Source organism: Cotesia typhae, unplaced genomic scaffold (assembly GCF_013202065.1).
Source record: "Cotesia typhae breed Kobodo isofemale line unplaced genomic scaffold, CoteBio_Ctyphae scaffold_45, whole genome shotgun sequence".
NCBI classification, from domain to species: Eukaryota; Metazoa; Arthropoda; class Insecta; order Hymenoptera; family Braconidae; genus Cotesia; species Cotesia typhae.
Window position 1 is genome coordinate 2,058,953 of NW_027423777.1, and position 22,484 is coordinate 2,081,436.

The 22,484-nt window shown below is 31.2% G+C and overlaps 1 protein-coding gene across 3 annotated transcripts in view; it reads right to left on the minus strand.

The window, feature by feature from the left end:
- The window catches only part of Glurb (metabotropic glutamate receptor B), a 100,782-nt gene that overhangs the window by 16,010 nt on the left and 62,288 nt on the right, over positions 1-22,484 (minus strand). For all 3 annotated transcript variants that reach the window (XM_074257771.1, XM_074257769.1, XM_074257770.1), the window contains one exon: positions 7,970-8,112. In XM_074257771.1, coding sequence (XP_074113872.1) covers positions 7,970-8,112 — 143 coding nt within the window. The remainder of the gene's footprint in view (positions 1-7,969; positions 8,113-22,484) is intronic.

The window sequence follows — 22,484 nt, forward strand, 5'->3', positions numbered from 1 at the left end:
AAAGCGAAGAGCATTAATTTAATTTAGAAATCGCCGCGAACAGATGCGCTCGTAAAAAGCTTGTCGAATGAAAGTGCAAATCGGTCTTACTGCATCAAGTGTCATATTTGCTCGCGAATAAGTCTAGCATCTTCGAATTACGTATGCACGTCAAGGGAACAAAGATCAACATTTGAAATAAGAAACGTGACAAACATCTCGCTCATAATATTATACATATTATGATCTACATTATCCTCAAGCATATCATTATAATTATGTAATAGATGTTATCTTGACGGTACACCACTAAGTCAAGACCTAGATCTCATGCTTGGGTACCCTTGTCTTGGATAGTGTTTCAAGTTTACGATATTGCCAAAACTCGCCAGATGCTTTTATCATTAACTGTAGTCCTTGTCTGACATTGTGCTTCAAAATTAATTAATATAGACTCTTGGAAAAATTTTATTTTGCAATAAAATTACACTATTGTCAATTTTTAAGTATAGTTACCATTAGTGACTACAAGGTTGCTAGTTATTTTATTAAATAAAACTTTTAAAATAAATTTTTTATTTAGCACTTGAAAGAATAATTGAAACATCCAACAACATTTTTTACCGACATGTTTATCTACGCCTGAGAAAGAAAGGAACAAATTGATCACCTCTGGCCTCGTAAAATTTTCACTAAAGCTATTTTTTCTTGTCCTAAACTGTGTCATTCTGTCTGGAGCACTTACGAGCTAGTATCTCATTTCATCGCGGCTTTTTTTGAAGCGCTTCATGTTTTTTGTAATTTAAAAAAGCTCGGGCCATTTACTTGCGTATAACAATGAAGCAAGTGAATTTTTATCTTGTGCATTATAATTCATAGAATATTAGCACTTAACACTCTCACAAAATTCGGCAAAAAGTTGGTGTTCTTTAAATAAAATCCCGGAACTGTCACGGACCATAAATTGACTCTATTTGTGTAAAATGTCGGCGAAATATTCATAAATATTCTTAATTTCCATTTACAGTGCAGGGATAAAAATAAAAAAAATAGTATCGAACGCATAAATTCGGATGTAGCATAAACCTGTGACAATATCAATATAATATCCTCAGCAGATGTTGAGTATTCGGAACGACAAAGTCGTATCGTAAATTTAAAATAAAACACAAGCCCTTTTCAACGTCTTTCGTGTCCTAAAACCTAAGTTAAATTGCCAATCGGTTTCTGCCGCCGCATCAAATAAGGTTACACCCACCGAGAAAGGAACCAACTGTGCCCGAGAAACTAATATCACACGTACAGAGTGTATCTACACTCCAAAGACTATCGCAATCGTTCTTGCCCTTTTGGAAATAGTCCTCGTTAAATTACCGTCTTTCCACGTCCCTGCTCAACCAAACGATCCACTGAATGCCGTAACCGCGTAATGTGCTGCAACTTCACCGCGTGTTCGTATTTCACTCTGATACATGTGTTTTCAGCAACCACGTATTTCATTCAACAGTGAATTAAGCGAAAGGTTGACTTTTAATGTAAATTATTAATTTTTTATAATTGAAATTAATCTAAACAGAAAAAAATAAATCAAGGAAATAAAAATTTATTTATTTTCTTAGCGATTATATTTTGAGTATAAATTTAATAGCGTCTCAATAATTAATCTCTGTCATTGTTATATCTATCATTGTCTCGAACGAAAGGCTCATTATAACGTAAGCTGTACACAGACTCTATTGTTATCAAAGTGTCATAAAACGAATGAGTTTAATTGCAATTGTAAAATTTTAAAAATATTTTTTAATGTTAATTTATAATCCGGAATTGTTGTTGGAAATAATAGAAAGTAAAATGAAGATAAAGATAAATACAAATCTCAATAATTTATAAAAATGCTAAGGAATATCATTATTATCCAGAGCTTCTGAGAAAGCAAGTAACGTAGCAATAGCGACAAAAGTGTATACATTAGAGTTTTTCTCTCATTGGATGTCTCTACTCTTACTGCCGAAAAGTAATTCCTTTTAATGCTATACATTACATCCGCACGCATTTCTATGCAAAACGTGAGTCGGTAAAACGAGGATTCGTTCTAGGTTCGCGATCTAATGGAGATAACAAAGATAACACAAAGGGGAAAAAATTATAAGTTAAAAGTACTTGATAAAATGGAAAAGTATACTTTCAAATTTATAATTTTTTTTGGTATCTATTTTTCGATTTAAATAATAATAAATTTGAATTTTTGTTCTTTAGAAAAATTTTTTTGCATTCTATAAATGTCGGACCGTATTGTTGATGTTAACTACTTACTTTTTAAAGTATAAGTGATTTTAAATAATAATAATTTAATAAGAACTCTATAAAATTAATTAGAAGTGATTTTTTATAATTTTTAAAAAATAATAATAAATAAAAAAATAATTTTTCAAAGGATCATAAAATTTAATTTCTCAAAAGCGTAGACGGCTTTCTATAAAAAATTGACGGCTTAATTAAAAATAAAAATAAAAAAAAAAGAGTCGCGAATGTTTTTACCTGAACATCGAATGTAACTCGGCGGAAATGAATAAAACAAATGATTAGTTTCGTAAAAAGGACACTCGTGGAGCGCTAATAACAAATATAAATAAAAAAGTGACTGTCAAATGAGAACACAAACTTGGTATGAAAAAAAGTGAGGGTCTGGATGTTAATTGAAGTAGTGATGTGATGCAGATAAATGCCAAGTATACCTCCAGTCTCCAGCGCAATTATATTGTAGAGCAGCGAGTGGCGGGGTTATTATCTAGTTGGATATGTTTCTCACGGATGCTTTGTGCGTTCTATTCGTCCGACGACATGAACAGTGCTGGCAGTAACATCAGCAGCAACATCAGTATCAGCCTACGCTTGTTAATTTATACACCATGTCACGTACACAACTATATACGATATCGAACCTTCTGAACAATTGATCCTGCTGGACGTATAGATTACTAATAGACAAACATATACTTTCAATCGATTTAGCGGTCGCCCGAAATAACTTCCTGTAATTATATACTCAAATTAGTATCGGTGTACGTTGAGGCTATCTATGTCAATTCGAGATAAACATCCGATATTGTGATATTGTATTACATGGTTAACCTTCACAATTTTGGTCCTTTACAAATCTAATTATTTGATAAATACACTGAACAGTTGCGTTTTCGTTCTAATTTATATCAAATAGATAATGTTAATTGAGAAATGACCTTGTATCTTGTGAACTATTGACATTTTTAAAGATATAAGTACAGTGCAATTTAATAAAGTAAAACTTTATTTATTTATAGTTTACAAGTCGAGGCAGTCACATAGTGACTGCAAGATTGCTAATTATCAGACATTTTTTCTGTCGACGGAAAAAATACTGACAGCCAAGTAAAAGAAATTACGTTTGTAATATCAGAGCTGTGACTCGTGCAAGTGGAAACAGATGGATATAACACGAAATCAATGTTCTAGACGTTTAAATGTTGAAGCAAACCATTTTACATTTGCATCTCTTGTTCGTTGTTTACTGGAACATTCACATTTTTTCTAATAAAAAAAATATCAATTTAAACTGATCACATGTCATGTTATATTCAACGAGAGTTGCTCACATGAACTTAAAATTAACCCAGATTTTCTTATCACTGGTGTTATTATAATTATTATCAACTACAATTGTCTGAAAAAAGTTTTAACGATAACTGCTGAGGAAAAAAAAAATTAAGCATTCAATTTAACCCGGCGGTGCAATAAGCGTACGCACAATTTTATGTATATTTGCATTTTTATTTTCTCCCGTGACTCTCATCAGCATTCATATATGTGTATTCACCCATTCTTTTATACAGTCGCCCAAAGAATTTTACAGAGCTACGAAAATTGCCAGCTTAAGATAAGCCGTCATTGGAAATTTATTACTCGAACTCTTGCTCTTCTTCCAGCGCTTTTATTTTTTATGCCAAATTCTCTTCATTTTTACATTTTTGTATTCTGTTGTTGTACTTGGCATTCCTCACGTATATTTTTCCTACGGATATGAAAATTAAACAACAATAAAATTAGTTAAAACACAAACAATGCGGACTAAAATAAACCACGCAGGATTTGAATTTTAAAAACATTTAATCTTAATCTCTGTTTTTTTTTTCTGCAGTGTATAAATATTTAATATTTCTGGCGTTTAACGCTCGACTAGAATTTTTTTTTATATATAGAATATTTTATTCAATATGCACAAGATAAAATGTCATTTTAATTGGGTCACTAATTTTATTAAATATTATATTATTTTAAAAATAAATTATAATTATTCAAAATTTAATTTTTTTCCTGCAATTTAAATGATAATTTCTACGTCAATTAATTTGAACCAGTGGCAAAATAAAGTAAGGAAACTATAAACGGTCCTTTTGTCCTCAATAATAACTTATCATATTCTCATGATGCAAAGTTATAAGTTTACTTAGTCATAAAGTAATTTCAGTTTATCCGTTGTTCTTTATCCTGATGGGTGTGATCAAGTTTCATTTAAAAAAAAAAAAAATGCTGTTTAGAAAAACAGCACTTTTTTTTTACAAGAATTTAAATTGTTGAAATTAAAAAAAATTTTTTTTAACAAAAATATTATAGTTTGTAAGTTAAAACTATAAAATTGTTGTAATATAAAAAGTTTCCTTCAAGTTCCTGAGCATTGATCTCTATTATCACAATCTAATCATTACTCTGCATATCACCATTATTATTGTACACACTTAGACACAAAAGTGACGTGTTTGTCAATGAACGTCAGGTGTTTCATGCCCGTCTACAGAGTTGGAAACAATAGATTGAGTACAAATCCGGGTTTGTGTATCGCAGGCTCGGGTTTGCACGTCGCTGAGAATGCACACAACACCTACCTATATTTGCATGGATAATGAGATGCTTTACGATTGCACGATTAATTTATAACGCTCGAGAATATCTGATAGGGCTCACCCTATTGTAACAGCACAAAATAATCCCCTTTATATTGACCAGTTTATTTCGGACGCTTTGACCGTAAATTACATCATAACATATGAATTATGCATTAGATTTACTCTTTGCTGCATGTACTCAATTCCAATAATCGCTTAATCATATCAATAATTGTTGTTATCCGCGTTTGCATTGTGTTTTATTTATTTATCGCTGTTACAATGTAACCAATACCCGCCGCCGGGTTAAAATACTTTTATATGAATAGGAAGTAAATTTTATCGCGACTCTGTTCTGTATGTAACTAAATAATGGAACTTTGTATGGAAAAAGTGGTGTTAATAACATACCAGCTGATACAAAAAATGTACGAGCGCCAGTTTCGAGTCAGTAGATTGCAGAATTCATATTCATACCACTCAGAGATATTAAATCTACATCTAATGGATTTTTAAATGGAGCTGATTTGATTACTATATTACATAGTCATTTTTTTTCCTCTTAATTATGTAAAATGATATGAAAAATTTTTTTTACTAAAATAAAAAGGCTCCTAGTGTTGATTAATTTAAATAAAAGAACGTGAATAGATTTGTAAATTTATTGGAAGAGTCTTTGAGCTGAATTAGTTTTAACTATATTTTTATTAATTAAAAAAATTAAATTTACCGACAAATATTGAACTGTTCCGGATGTAAAAGTACAGTAGGAAGGATCTGGCTAAATTGTAAATTCACATGTTAGTCGATTGCCGGTTCTAGTTGCAAGGCCGCCGCCCTAGGGGGGAAAACTGCTCGACATTCACATCAATCACGAGCAGAGCGTGGGTCGAAAATAAAATGAAAAGGAAAAAAGAGGAAGGAAGGAAGGAAGGAAAAGGTTCACTCGCCCGGAGAGTGAGAAAAGGGTAAAAGATGCTGGGAGGGAGTTGACAGAGCTTTCGAGTCCCGGCAGGGTGAAAAAGCTTCAGATAGACCGGCTCTACTTTCTCAACAACCTAGTCATTACTCTTCATCATCTGCATACACAATTACCGCCGGCTGTACATGCAAAGTGTATTACATTATACTATATCTGGTGGGAACGGCTTACCAGTAGGATAACTCAGAGATTCTAATCGTAAATACCATCCATAATCCACCGGTTCGAATGAATTATTTATCTCTACACCCAAATTGATAAAAAGTTTGCCAGTGCAAGCCAGTGATTCAAAGTTTCATCATTAATATCGAAGACATTTTTCACCTGGTGGTCTTTTCTTATTAAGAGCTTCGAAAGTTCCATGAATGATATTAAATTTAAATAATTTAACGTGAGAAAAATTTGATTTATGAGCTGAACTAGTTGAAAAATTTGAGCTTGAGAATTTTTTTTAAAATAGAATCGTCCCCAAAATTAACTTGAATCAATCAAAGACAATAAAATTTTTTTAAATTATTTTCTCGGTCCAAGAATTTTTCTTTTTATTCAAGTTAATTTTTTTTTAGAGTCCCCAAAAAGTTTCTCTCCAATTAGGTTATTGAACTCTATTGTTGGGAACAAAGACATTTCCCAGGGTGTTGCCAATTTATTTGAGTCACCCTATTAAAAATATTCAAATTTAAAAGTTTATTTGTCGTCCTCGTTGATCCACAATGGGAAGAATTGTTAAAACTCTAAGAAAGTCTGTATTCATGAGACACCAGTGTATAGTTGTTGGTTTAAACTCTTATTTGGTATCCTGATTGTTTTATAAATTCAACAGCCAGAAAGGATTTAAAAATTAAATGGAAATTGGAGGTAAACCTTTGGATGGTTTAGTAGCAGGAACTAGAACATGCAGAAGCTCCCTGCTGCCGATCTTGAACGATGAATCTTGTTCACTTAAAGGGACCTCTCGGTCATAAATATACAGGTATATTGGAATAATATATGGTTCGTAATATAGGACGATGAGTCGTTTCATCTCGAGCTCAAGAGACACTTGGAAAGCAAGCTAAGCTCGGAAAGCGAACCAGACCGCAACTATATATGACGGGATAAAGATCTGGGTAGAGATTAAAACGTATTTCGGGCTTCCTTTCGTGTGTTATACACTGTGAAGGGGATAATTTGTAGGTAGAGATGCAAACCTCTTCTTAATTAGCAGTCATCAGCTAGCATCTATCTTCTAGCTCAACGTTCTCCACTGATGTGCCGTTTGGATCTAATTTCTGGAGAACCTTACAGCGTTTATGGAGTGTAATTATGATGTGCACTTATTTGGTGTAAATTTCATCATTATCGAAGCTTCAGGTTAGCTTTATGATCTGCAAGGAGTATCTGGGTAGTCATTAATGAAACAATATGATTAAAGGTTACATATTATGCATAAAATTAATGTAAAAATCATATTTTCAGAAAGAAAAATCATCATTTCTGAATTTATTAAAATTTTTTTAAATCGATTAATTGCTTTGTTTGTTTTTATGGTCTTGATAAAAAATTTTCGATAAATTGAAAGTATGAGCGCTTAAGGCATGCACATTTGGATCCACCAAACTAATCAAATCATTTAGATTTCTTTATCGTTTGTTCATTACGCAAAAAAAAAAACGTTATCTTAAAGAAGATGTGAATTTTCTAAAAAAAAAAAAAAAAAAAAAAACCTCGGCATACGCGACTATATAACTTACGCACGTTTATCTCTTAAAGTTATTTACTTTTATGAAAAGAGATTTCGTAAATAGTATTAAAATTGAGAAAAGTATCTCGACTGAACTCAATACACTCATACTTTTATAGTATTATATATTATACACGAGATAAAATACAACAAGACTCTGAATGTAGATAAAGCGATTCTATGCTATTGTTGCCGCGGGCTCCAGGTCATTGTTATAAACGGTTGATATTAAGCTTGTACGTAAACATTTATGTCCATACAATCTTTGTTTTAAATTCTTTGAAGAATATATGCTCACAGATACTATTTAATAAGAGATTATCACAATGATCCATTAAAAGTTAGTGGATTCTCTAAAAAACTTACTTGTGGTATTCGGAAGAGCCGTAAAAGATTAGCAACTTGGATGGAAGTTACTGAGGAAGCTGCTCCGACAACACCACTGATAACTTTTCTTACGGTGCTTTTATTGCAGTGATACTCGGCGCCATCAATATTACTTATAGATCCTGAAATCAGACAAAATTTTATGTTTAGAATTTTTTATCCATCGCCAAAATTTACGACAAAAAGTTTTTTAAAAAAAAAAAATTAATGTTTGTAAATTAAAACATAAAATAAATTATTGTTATTCTTCGATTTCTGACAAATATATTAAATCCAAGGATATTTCAGCAGTACATTTAGCACCTGTTGAATTTCTCGGACTATATACTATTATATATTTAACCTTTTTTTATCAATTTAATATTTAACGAAAGCGAGTTGAACTTATGGAGGTGAAGTCGTTAAAAGTTGTCAGTAAGAGAAAATTTATTTGCGTAGAATTGTTACGGCATAACTAATTTAACGATGTTATCGTTCGCGCAAACATAAATATGAAATATACCATCTATATCTTATAACATAATTATAAAATATAACTTGTTCGCGTAATATTTAGTACATAGTTTTATTTACTCGAGGCGGTAGTTTGTTTAGTGCAAAAATTGAAGCGCGCTGTGACGCCGATGATATTTCAGTAAGACGAGTAACTTCATACTTAGAGTTGAGATATTTCGGTTAGTTAGCATCGCAACAGCATTGCAGTGTTTGCGAGACGTCGGTAGATCAACTCGCCGGAGAAAAACAGGATCAAGTAGTTGAACAAGATAGATGGGAAGAGTAAGAACAAGATTCGTAATAAAAAAAAAAATTTGCAAAGTATTCTGCAGCAACAGCCGGGAACTTTTGATGTAATTTAAACTGTTAATTGTGCAGCTAAATTTACTTTTATGCAAACTTTTATCGTGTTTATCAATTAAAAATAATTTATCGTTGGAAATTTATTAGAATTAACAATTTCTGGTCTAAAAATTCGTAAAAATAGTAAATAAAATTGCCTTTTTTTAAGACACTTCAAAAATTACCTTAAATTCAAGCTTCTAGACCAGAATATCCCCTTAAAAATAAATGAAATAAATCCAGGACCTCAACCGCGACGTGAATTATGATAATAATCCCATGGGACAAATAGTATAATCGATAATTCCGCTTTTGTTCTTTCTCTACTGTTTTATCCTTTATTACATTATTATATTTCTAAAATTTCCTCTCGGCAGTGACTACTCATTGATCCTGAGCGCCTTAGGAGACTTTTATCAATGTAGTGTACACTTCAGGAGTTCCTTCTTTGATCTTCGTACACTGTCTTTGTGCATCTACGATACATTACTACAACTCAATAAAAATAAGTCTTCTCTGCTTTCCTGTTATTCGAATTTACAAAAAAAACTTGACTGAAAATGCACAAAGGAACTGGAGATACAATGATTAGGGGGTTCGATTGACATTGCTTTTAGTTCTTACTCTCCTGTTGCTTATTTGAATAATTTATATATTCTAATTTCAAATTTATACAAAATCATTTTCTTTCTTTATGAAAAAATAATCAAAAAATTTAATCCGAAGTTTCTGGCCAAAAGATGAGAGATACGATAAAATTGATGATTACTTTTATTATAAAAAATTAAATTTCCTTTAAAAAAGGTTTCTTATCATTTTTTTCTATCTTCGATATTTTGGTCAGAATTTACAATTTAAATATTATTTGGACAATTTTTTTGGATTATTATTAAAAAAATATTCTAATGAAATTATAGGCTCCCTAACGGAGGAAAATCAGGATTTAAATAAAAAATTTAGTGGTTATAAAATGTAGTCTTCATAGCGACATGCCAGCCCCCAGAGGATTCCTTGGAGGAGGCATAAACGGAGCATCCTTTCTTTATACTCCGGCGACCCAAATCTTTACTTACATGCTCTCATAATTCGAGAATGAGGGCAGTCGTGACATCAGGGAGTTACGGAGAGAGACAGACCGGAATATAAAGGTAAAAAGGTATCATCAACCACCGTGAAGGTTTATGAAGATAATTTTTCTCCTTCTCTCTCCAGCTACTCCATATAATATTATTATCAACAGTGAAAAGTTAAAAAAATGACGTTGTAATGATGATTGGCTTACGCAGACGTAACCTTAATAAACCCTTTGTTTTTATCTGAAAGATGTTAGGTGTTCTGGACAAAATGTCGCTATTTATCTCAAAGGTTTCATTATTTTTTCTGGCACTCGTTCTTCCAGGTTTTCTTCAGTTTAATCAGAATACCGCACTTACGTCCAATTTATTTATAAAAATGTCCGGTCTTATTTGAGGAAAAAATCTTGGTTAGAAAAAGATAAAACAAGAGAGATGTTGGGATATAAAAACACGCGGCTTATGAGAAGAGAAGGATATCAAGAGTTAGTTATTTAAATAATGTTCAGGTTTATTTGTCCGCTCTTTTTGACGTTTTATGAGCCAGACGGAGTTTGAGAAAGAATTTAAAGGGCCAGTTGAGCCAAAGTTGATGGATATTTGCCCAGAGTAAATTTTATATAAACCGCGGCTCTTGATCGCCGTGTTAAGCTCCTGGCAAATATTTATTCAGGATTTTCCTCAGCGACTCAGACCCATGAAAAAAATGAAAAATTAGAATAAAAAAGAGAGCTTTCGTAAGTAAGTAAAAAATATTTAGTTAAAAAAAAAAATAAACGAGCTTTCTGTTATAAATTGCATTTTATTTTAAAGTAACGTTGCATTTTGTTGTTCCTAACTTTTATCATAGTGATTGCAACAATTTGCTGTACGTACCATGTGGACATTGTTATACAAATAATACACGGACGTATATAAAGGGATAAAAAATATTGTAGCGTCTCTGGTGAGACGACATACATGTACCAAAAGAACTCTTTTCATTTTTTCAACGTACTCCTCAGAGCATACGCTTGTACTTTTTTTTTTAGAAAAAAATTACACGATGAAATAACAGTAATAAAAAAATATGTGGACATATAAGTTGTTGGTGCAAATTATAACTTTATGATGTCCAGTTAGAAGTTTTTATGATAAACTTCAATAATTAATAACTTTAACAAGGGACTTTAAGATTTTATAGAAATTAAACATTAAAAAAAAATTTATTTAAAAAAAAAATGAGCAGTTTTTATAAAAATAAATTTTTTTTATACTAATTTTTTTGTTGAGAAAAAATTTTCAAGATTTAGGAAAAAAAATTTTATATTTTAAATTAAATATGCAATTGCGTTATCATTAAATAGTAAATGCGAGAGAGATAACAACGTAATTAAGAAGACATCAATAATATTACACGACATTGAATATTAATCAGTGAAACAATGAAGCTTGTAACAATAGTATTTTATGTGGATCAGCCAGTCGCAATACGGACGCGAGGTCATAAATTTCAATTTATAACGCAGTGAGAAAATAAATTTGTTACCACAAAGAGTGTGCACGCCATCTGTTATTCCTGATTGCATTATTCATTTGATAAAACGTTAATAACCACATCACAGGCTGCCGTATGTATATTTAATTCAATAAATAATAATTAAGAGCCAGTTATTAATTTCGCTGTTTAATTGAATTGCTCGGTTTAATTTTATTTACCTCGTTTTATATTTTATCTTATTCACGCATATTTTATCTTTTTAATTAGTTTAAATATTAAAATCATTTTTTTTCGGAAAACTTTAAAGGTCACAAAAGTAGAGTTCATGAATATCCCGGGAAAATAAAAAAAATACCGAACCGGTAATCGGAGGTTTGTATCGAAGATGAATATAAAACTGTAGTGGAAAAAAATTTGATTTTTTTGTAACAATAATCCCGTCGTTTGGGGTAAAAAATGGTCGGTTCGTGCCGAAAGGAGAAGGTTTTAGAGTTAGTCTAACGGGAGAATCGCTCCATTTGTTATGTATGCGTAAAATATAATGTCATGCCGAGAGCTAAGGAATATATTTAAATTTTGTATTTTAAACGGGTTCAGGAAAAACAAGACAGGAATTTTTGCACTACTTGATGCACTGATAGAAGGATTTAGTTCTATTTAATGAGATTAAATAAGTGGGCTTGCGAATGAAATCAAGTACTATCGACAATGAGTTTAGCATCTTCGGCCATTGAGTTTCCTACAAGCAATACAAACAACAGCTTTATAATTATTCAGATGAATAAACTTAAATGAATAGCGGGTGTTTGACGCACTCGGCTGACATCTGCAGATATCCACTACTTAACTTCACTACGAAGTGGTTTACGCTTTGAATTTTTTATAGTCATTCCGTCATAAAATCAACGGTACAAAGGGAGAAGAAAAAGTTTATAATAGATCGAACAAAATCGTAGTTGATATCTATGAAGAACTTCAAGGTGGTTTATAGAAGCGCCAGCTTGAATTTTCTGGGCAACGACGCGTGACATTCAACTTTCTTATCAACCACAACCAGCTTCTAATATCTTTTCTCATCCACTGGCTCATTTTTTTCTACACATACTCCATTCGATATTGCTGTATATTGCAGAAGCTTTCTTCCTTTTTTGACCGATGCAAGGAAACTGACGCACTTATTCACACTCACTAGACTAATTTATAAGAATGTGTGAGGTAGAGATGATAATAATAATGGGAAAAATCGAGAATTACTTGCACTTTACGAAGTAAGTGGTTAAAATCAACAATGTGGTCCGACTTCTCAAATAAAAAAGGTCTTTTATTATTTTTCGTTATTGGCGATATTTTACTTAGAAATTTTTTAATTAAAATAAAATAGTTCATGTTCTAAATTTGAATTTAATTACCAACAATTAATTAATTTCTTAAATTTATAATAAATAAAGTAAAATCTCGCGGATAAAACGATCGTTAATTCTTTGTAGTAGTTAAGTTTAAATACTGGGCGTTCTCTTTATCTACCTTCTTGAAGCTATGAAAAATAGTTGAGTGCTTTAGCTTCCTCAGAAGAGGTTCAACAAGAGTTTAAAAAGTTTAAGAGTTGAGTGATTTTTTACAGTTATGTTCAAAAAATAAAATTATAATATTTTTTAGTAAACATCTGTTTGGTGTTCTACTTTAATTTGCAAACTCTATCTTATGGCGCGTCATCGTACAATCTTCTATTTGTTATTGACATTTAAACGTAAATTACTTGTAAATTGAATGGGAATTGATTTGAATCAGCTTAACAAGATTTAACTGTGAAAAAAAAGTTTGATGTTTCATTATAAAAAAATTGACTGTTAATTTAATTTATTTAAGTCGAGAAAGCTCTGTTCTGAGTTTTATAGGTAAAAAAAAATGTATGCACAACATAAATATAGAATTTTATCTCACGAGAAATAATTATAAATCCTCGAGCTGTCGCCCTTTGAATGTATTTATTGTGAATTGAACGTGGTGAAAAACACGTGAATACATATGACATCTATTATCTGGAGCGGTAAATTGTATCGAGTATTATATATAGAGCTCCAATGAATTTATTTATTCCATTGAACGTCACCGCGTATTTCCTACACTAGCATTATCCTCAAAATCATTAGCGTAATAATATATTATTACTCTCGTTGGTTATTTCGAAAGAATGAATAAAAATTTCTTGTCTAATGAGATTTTAAAAATTAATAAAGATCAACTCATTTCGTTAATGACGATATTAATTAATTACTTTTTTATTTAAAGCCTTCATAAATATTTTATTTTATAAAACTGTTATTTTTATTATTCTTCTATACAACAAAAGGGATAAAAAATATCGACGTAATAAATATATTAATAGTTAATTCGCGTTGGAAAGTTTTTCGCTATTTTACGGATGCACAAATTTCAATGAATTTTTAAACTCGAAAAGTTTGCGAATCTCATTTACTAAAAAAAAGGATATTATTATCAATTTTTCGGTTCAGTATCCCGTAAATCTATTTTTTTATCCTACATAATAACATTGCAGATGAGAGTGTGCGGCTATTACGTTACTTGATAGTCATAAAATGGAGGATAAATAGTCTCATAAATTTTTTTTACTTTAAAACAGTTTTGTTGTCGTTTTTCATCTTTTTTATGCCACTTTCCGGCCGATATTATTTTGTATGTAAAATTCGGAAATTGAGTTGATAAGGAGATATTATTCAACGGATTGTTCATTACTCTGATTGGATATGTTATGTCCAAGGGCGTTTTTAGAGCGGTAGCGTAAACGGTGGAGGTTTGGACTAACAGTTTAAAGAATACACAACGGAGGTTTTAATTCCGTTGTTTTAATTATTTATGTGGGACGTTTTCGAAGTACGAATTTACCACGCCTTCGTTTGAGACTGACGGATTTTGATGAGAATAGATGTACTTACTCTCTGCAGGAATTTTAGTTGTTATTGGATCCGTGATTCTGGGGGGCTGCTGTTAGCACCTTTTCCTGACTTGGGCCCTTTTTGTTGGTTCTCGCAGCGGATGGAGTTGGATGGATTTGGGCTGCTTATTCTAAAGGCTTCTTATTTCGTGAAATGAACTGGTTGGAAACTGATTTCACTTTTATTTAGATTTACTTTTATAAACATTAAAACTTACACTTTCACAATTTGATTTTTATGTAATTTAATTTACTGAATTTTAATTATTTGGTTGAGCTAACGTCCTCCAGTCCCCCGTAGGGTAAAGTGCGCAAATTTAGCTTTTTAATGATATTTTATTTAAACTTACTGCCCGGATTCTCGCCTAAGTGCAGGGCAAATTAGAACTTGGAGAATCCCGACTCGTAGATAATTAAAACTAATACGTGGCCTGCCGGTTGAACCGAGTCTGAACTCGTCTTAAGTGCAGCGCAAATTAAGATAAGGGACTTTTACAAGGCACGGGTCCGTCAATTAAACGCGGAAGTCGAATTAATTGCTCAAAGACGAGGCGTTGGCTGTTGATCGCCTTTTTAAATACTCGCGGTGCTGAGATTGCAGAAGTCCCCGCTAGTCAACCAGCAGTCGCGTAGCTTATATTTTATTGTGGCTTTCGCGCATGGAGAAGTCTTCCATCTGCGCGGGTGATTTAAATTTAAAGAAAAATTTTGGGGTGGACATAACAGATAGAATAAATATTTGTTGAGTACTTGGTTGAATATTGAGTTACGGTTAGATTTATTTGATATTTAAGCTGTATAATTAATATTGCTGAAAGCTTTAATGGTTGCTTATGTAAATCACGTCAAAGGTAAATTTTGTAGTATTAAATTTATTATGATTATTATTATTTTCATTAATGAAAATTTATATAAAATCACGCTTCATCAATTGCAGGAAAAATAAACCGTATAAATATTTAAAAAAAAAAATAATTTTTCTAATGTTTTTTTTAATTCGCGGATTTTCGCGGTTTTCCGCGGATTGATATTTCAAAATGAATATAAGCGTGTCTGTACTCGTTTTAAAGAGAATTTTGTGCTCTATGACATGTACTACAAAATTTCCGGACAATAATAATAATTTAAAGTGACCCAAAGCGATATTAACAACACAATATTAATTTCCTATCAGTAGTAGACTTACGACACCCCCAGGAACTTAATTGAATTTCGATAAGCAAAGTCCATATACTCTGTGTACAATCGACTAGATGTCATCAGCAATGGCATGCTTTCCCACCGCATTACTCACCACTGCAGTCTTTTCATTGAGGCTCACTCAATTTCTCCCTTCTCCTCTATCTCGACACGTCACTCCGTCCACTAGGCCCGAACTTTCTATTCTCTAATTATTGAACGGTTTGTTCCAAGCTGTGGTAGACCAATATGTCAAACTTTTTAAGAGCTGGCACGTCTTGACAACAACTTACTTTTAAATATATATTATTAAGGAAATAAGCAAAATCAAAAATTTTGATTTTCCCAATCATAGAGATTAATTTTCCAAGAAATTTGAAAAAAAAAAAAAAATTGAAATTGACTGCAAATTACTAGTAATTATTTAATCTTCAATTGATATTTATTATAAAAATATTAACGTTTATATTTGAATATATTTTCTAAAAATGGTTCTGCGATAGAAAAAATACGTTTTGCAAAACAAAAATTTAATACTCTGTAGAGTACATTTATGAAATAAAATTGACAATACGAGCGACCCGAAAACTTTTAAAAAAGATAAAAAATTTTCTACCCTATAGACTTTAGTTGATGGAAAGAATAAATGGAATCATTTCCTATATACCTTTTGCCTTTCTTATTCTTTTTTTTTTTTTTTCATTTCGAAATATATGGGGATCAATACAACTGTCACGATTCTCTTCTCGGGACGAATTTCAATTGAATCGTCACTCTGATGTTTGACTTTGATAAGGATTCTGATTATGCTCTCCCTTAAATTATTTTTGGCCTAAAACCTAATAATCTTTTCCAAGCTTGCTCGCCGCTAAATTAGTTTTTCGAGATTCTAGATAATAAATTCGGTTCGTTTTATCAATTGGGAACTTTTAAAACTCTCGGCGCCCATTTCGGACCTACGTGACAGCCTACAGATATTTTTATCTGTCCAGAAAATCGTTGAAAAATTTACACGATTTTTTTCGAGTGACATTTATAAATCTTGATTTTAATTCTTCACTTCAATTTGAGACAATATTTTTCTTATATTCTTTTACTGTTATTTCATAAGAGTTAATGCGAATGGCTGGAGAGTAAACTCAAACAACACATTATTTCTCAGCAGAAACACTGTAAGAAACTTTAGCAAAGCACAATGACATCAAATATAAAGCAGAAGACAAAAGAGGTGACAATACTCCCGCAAAATACATCAGCTCTAATTAACTCGAAATGTTACCAGTATTTTCTTCGTCGGAAGCAATTAAGTCATATTGTAATTAAATTTGACTGGCTCGGAATTAATTAATAGAAAAACTGTTTGTTCAAAGCAATTTTGTGTTGAAAAAAAAAAAAAAAAAAAAAAACGTGCTTATATTAGCAATAGAATGAGGTAAAAATAATTTCAAAGTATTTACGTTTGTCTAACGCAGCCTTGAGCAGACACAGTCAACAAGTAATATGTCTGTTGAATTGATTAAGCAAACTAGTGCAGGCTGTTCTTTGTGTCAAAATAAACCTCTTTGGTATTCTTACATAAAATTTTTATAAATATTCATCTTGTGATTTTTATTGAATATTAAATTTATTTTCAAGAAACAATACTTTAGAATTATAAATTGATATTGTGAGTAAAATAAGGAAAATAACGAAAAATAATAAGAGACGTTTTGTAGTAAATTTAATTCTCTTTAAAAAAAAGTTCTTATCAATTTTTTTGTATCTCTCATTCTTCGATGAGTAGTTAAAATATGAAATTTTCAATTTTCTTAGCGGGAAGTTGAAAAGATTTTTTAGTAAAATAAATAAAAAATAAGTTTTGCAATTATTAAATTTTGCTCTGCTCTTGAAGCTTTGTTAATAAAAAAATTAAAATAAATAATAACAAATAACACACAAGAAAATATTTACAATTATTTATGCATGAGTAAATAATAGGTCGATGGGATGGAAATTAGAAAGTTTCTTATTGGAGTAAAAGCTTGGTTAGCATTTCAAATTAGTGTTATCACAAAGTTGTATCAATATTTTACTTAGCTTTATAGTAACGTGCATACAATTCGTAAATCCGTGCTTACAAACATCATCTATTATTTGCAAACACCTGGAGCAATATTGCAGAATATTGCATTTCATAAGCTTTTAACTTTTATCTCAATTAAATTCAATCCGCGCTCACAAGACACTACTATCTATGAAAATATTGCATATGTATTATTATTATTATGATACTATCAAGAATAATATTTTTTTAAATTAAATTTTAAAACAAAGATTTTTTTTACAAAAATCTTTGAATTTCTAAACTTTTGTCAGTTCTCTTTGACACAAAACAATCCAATAAAATGATTTTTTTTCATAGCAATTTTTTTCTAGTTTGACTTTCCATTGACTTTGTGAATTTATTTTTAATTGGGTCACATGCATACTTTCATCGGATAACTTTTTAACGTTGTTCCTATCCGAGATGCTCAAAATGATAATACCGAATTTAGAGAGTATGCAAAATTTTGTTTTATTTTTATTAAATTTTACTTTTTCATTCAAGAGATGCGCGATAAAATCTCGTCAAACATCAATGAGACTGAGAATATCAGTGCGAAATTTGACAAAAATTAAAGATCAAAGCATTGAAATTAAATTCTAATCGTTATTTCGCGAACAGCTCTTTTGCGACAGCAATCTCATCAAACTTAACACGTCAAACGATCGAAAGTTTCCGATTTCGATACAATGCAGTTAAGATTTCTTTTGGCAAGTTTGAGAAATTGTCTACACGTTTTAGAAATTGTCATAAAAAACTTTGTGTTTTATAAGTCTATAAAATTTTTTTTAGTAGATATCGGGACTTGGAGAAAATTCGGGAAATCGAAAATTAACATTTTTGACTCCGGACCATAAAACTGGCCATAACTCCGAAAATAATGTCTTTAATTGTAATTCTGACCACTTTAAATTGTTCCTCGGGAAATTTCCTACAAGAATCATTTCGTTATAGAAGTCTAAAAAATTTTTTTTTAGAGATATAGAGACTTGAACAAAATTCGAAAAACCGAAAATTCGAATTTTTGACTACAAAACCTAAAAGTGGCCATAACTCCGAAAATAATGACTTTAGGGGCAAAATAGGCCATTCTAAATTGTCGAAAAATGAAATCTGTATTTCCGGATCTTTCAGTGGTCATAACTCCAAAAATAATGGCTTTAAATGCAATTCTGACCACTCTAAATTGTTCCTCGGGAAATTTCCTACAAGAATCATTTCGTTTTAGAAGTCTAAAAAATTTTTTTTAGTAGATATCGGGACTTGGACAAAATTCGGGAAATCGAAAATTAAAATTTTTGACTCCGGACCATAAAACTGGCCAAAACTCCGAAAATAATGTCTTTAATTGCAATTCTGACCACTCTAAATTGTTCCTCGGGAAATTTCCTACAAGAATCATTGCGTTTTAGAAGTCTAAAAATTTTTTGTTCGGAGATATCGGGACTTGGAGAAAATTCGGGAAATCGAAAATTAAAATTTTTGACTCTGGACCATAAAGGTACCCATAACTCCAAAAATAATGCTTTAATTGTAATTCTGACCACTCTAAATTGTTCCTCGGGAAATTTCAAGAATCTACAAGAATCATTGCGTTTTAGAAGTCTAAAAATTTTTGTTCGGAGATATCGGGACTTGAGAAAATTCGGGAAATCGAAAATTAAAATTTTTGACTCTGGACCATAAAACTGGCCATAACTCCGAAAATAATGTCTTTAATTGTAATTCTGACCACTTTAAATTGTTCCTCGGGAAATTTCCTACAAGAATCATTTCGTTTTAGAAGTCTAAAAAATTTTTTTTAGTAGATATCGGGACTTGGACAAAATTCGGGAAATCGAAAATTAAAATTTTTGACTCCGGACCATAAAACTGGCCAAAACTCCGAAAATAATGTCTTTAATTGTAATTCTGACCACTTTAAATTGTTCCTCGGGAAATTTCCTACAAGAATCATTTCGTTTTAGAAGTCTAAAAAATTTCTTTTTAGAGATATAGAGACTTGAACAAAATTCGAAAAACCGAAAATTCGAATTTTTGACTCCAAAACGTAAAAGTGGCCATAACTCCGAAAGTAATGTCTTTAATTGCAATTCTGACCACTCTAAATTGTTCCTCGGGAAATTTCCTACAAGAATCATTTCGTTATAGAAGTCTAAAAAATTTTTTTAGAGATATAGAGACTTGAACAAAATTCGAAAAACCGAAAATTCGAATTTTTGACTCCAAAACCTAAAAGTGGCCATAACTCCGAAAATAATGACTTTAGGGGCAAAATAGGCCATTCTAAATTGTCGAAAAATGAAATCTGTATTTCCGGATCTTTCAGTGGTCATAACTCCAAAAATAATGGCTTTAAATGCAATTCTGACCACTCTAAATTGTTCCTCGGGAAATTTCCTACAAGAATCATTTCGTTTTAGAAGTCTAAAAAATTTTTTTTAGTAGATATCGGGACTTGGACAAAATTCGGGAAATCGAAAATTAAAATTTTTGACTCTGGACCATAAAACTGGCCATAACTCCGAAAATAATGTCTTTAATTGTAATTCTGACCACTTTAAATTGTTCCTCGGGAAATTTCCTACAAGAATCATTTCGTTTTAGAAGTCTAAAAAATTTCTTTTTAGAGATATAGAGACTTGAACAAAATTCGAAAAACCGAAAATTCGAATTTTTGACTCCAAAACCTAAAAGTGGCCATAACTCCGAAAATAATGACTTTAGGGGCAAAATAGGCCATTCTAAATTGTCGAAAAATGAAATCTGTATTTCCGGATCTTTCAGTGGTCATAACTCCAAAAATAATGGCTTTAAATGCAATTCTGACCACTCTAAATTGTTCCTCGGGAAATTTCCTACAAGAATCATTGCGTTTTAGAAGTCTAAAAAAATTTTTTGTTCGGAGATATCGGGACTTGGAGAAAATTCGGGAAATCGAAAATTAAAATTTTTGACTCTGGACCATAAAGGTACCCATAACTCCAAAAATAATGTCTTTAATTGTAATTCTGACCACTCTAAATTGTTCCTCGGGAAATTTCCTACAAGAATCATTTCGTTTTAGAAGTCTAAAAAATTTTTTTTTTAGAGATATAGGACTTGGAGAAAATTCGGAAATCGAAAATTAAAATTTTTGACTCTGGACCATCGAAAAACTGGCCATAACTCTCGAAAATAATGTCTTTAATTGTAATTCTGACCACTTTAAATTGTTCCTCTAAATTGTTCCTCGGGAAATTTCCTACAAGAATCATTGCGTTTTAGAAGTCTAAAAATTTTTTTTAGAGATATAGAGACTTGAACAAAATTCGAAAAACCGAAAATTCGAATTTTTGACTCCGGACCATAAAACTGGCCATAACTCCGAAAATAATGTCTTTAATTGTAATTCTGACCACTCTAAATTGTTCCTCGGGAAATTTCCTACAAGAATCATTTCGTTTTAGAAGTCTAAAATTTTTTTTTAGAGATATAGAGACTTGAACAAAATTCGAAAAACCGAAAATTCGAATTTTTGACTCCAAAACCTAAAAGTGGCCATAACTCCGAAAATAATGTCTTTAATTGCAATTCTGACCACTAACTATAATTGTTCTAAATTGTTCCTCGGGAAATTTCCTACAAGAATCATTGCGTTTTAGAAGTCTAAAAAATTTTTTGTTCGGAGATATCGGGACTTGGAGAAAATTCGGGAAATCGAAAATTAAAATTTTTGACTCCGGACCATAAAACTGGCCATAACTCCAAAAATAATGTCTTTAATTGCAATTCTGACCACTTTAAATTGTTCCTCGGGAAATTTCCTACAAGAATCATTTCGTTTTAGAAGTCTAAAAAATTTTTTTTTAGAGATATAGAGACTTGAACAAAATTCGAAAAACCGAAAATTCGAATTTTTGACTCCAAAACCTAAAAGTGGCCATAACTCCGAAAATAATGACTTTAGGGGCAAAATAGGCCATTCTAAATTGTCGAAAAATGAAATCTGTATTTCCGGATCTTTCAGTGGTCATAACTCCAAAAATAATGGCTTTAAATGCAATTCTGACCACTCTAAATTGTTCCTCGGGAAATTTCCTACAAGAATCATTGCGTTTTAGAAGTCTAAAAATTTTTTGTTCGGAGATATCGGGACTTGGAGAAAATTCGGGAAATCGAAAATTAAAATTTTTGACTCTGGACCATAAAACTGGCCATAACTCCGAAAATAATGTCTTTAATTGTAATTCTGACCACTTTAAATTGTTCCTCGGGAAATTTCCTACAAGAATCATTTCGTTTTAGAAGTCTAAAAAATTTTTTTTAGTAGATATCGGGACTTGGAGAAAATTCGGGAAATCGAAAATTAAAATTTTTGACTCTGGACCATAAAGGTACCCATAACTCCAAAAATAATGTCTTTAATTGCAATTCTGACCACTCTAAATTGTTCCTCGGGAAATTTCCTACAAGAATCATTTCGTTTTAGAAGTCTAAAAAAATTTTTTTAGTAGATATCGGGACTTGGACAAAATTCGGGAAATCGAAAATTAAAATTTTTGACTCCGGACCATAAAACTGGCCATAACTCCGAAAATAATGTCTTTAATTGTAATTCTGACCACTCTAAATTGTTCCTCGGGAAATTTCCTACAAGAATCATTTCGTTTTAGAAGTCTAAAAAATTTTTTTTTAGAGATATAGAGACTTGAACAAAATTCGAAAAACCGAAAATTCGAATTTTTGACTCCAAAACCTAAAAGTGGCCATAACTCCTCCGAAAATAATGACTTTAGGGGCAAAATAGGCCATTCTAAATTGTCGAAAAATGAAATCTGTATTTCCGGATCTTTCAGTGGTCATAACTCCAAAAATAATGGCTTTAAATGCAATTCTGACCACTCTAA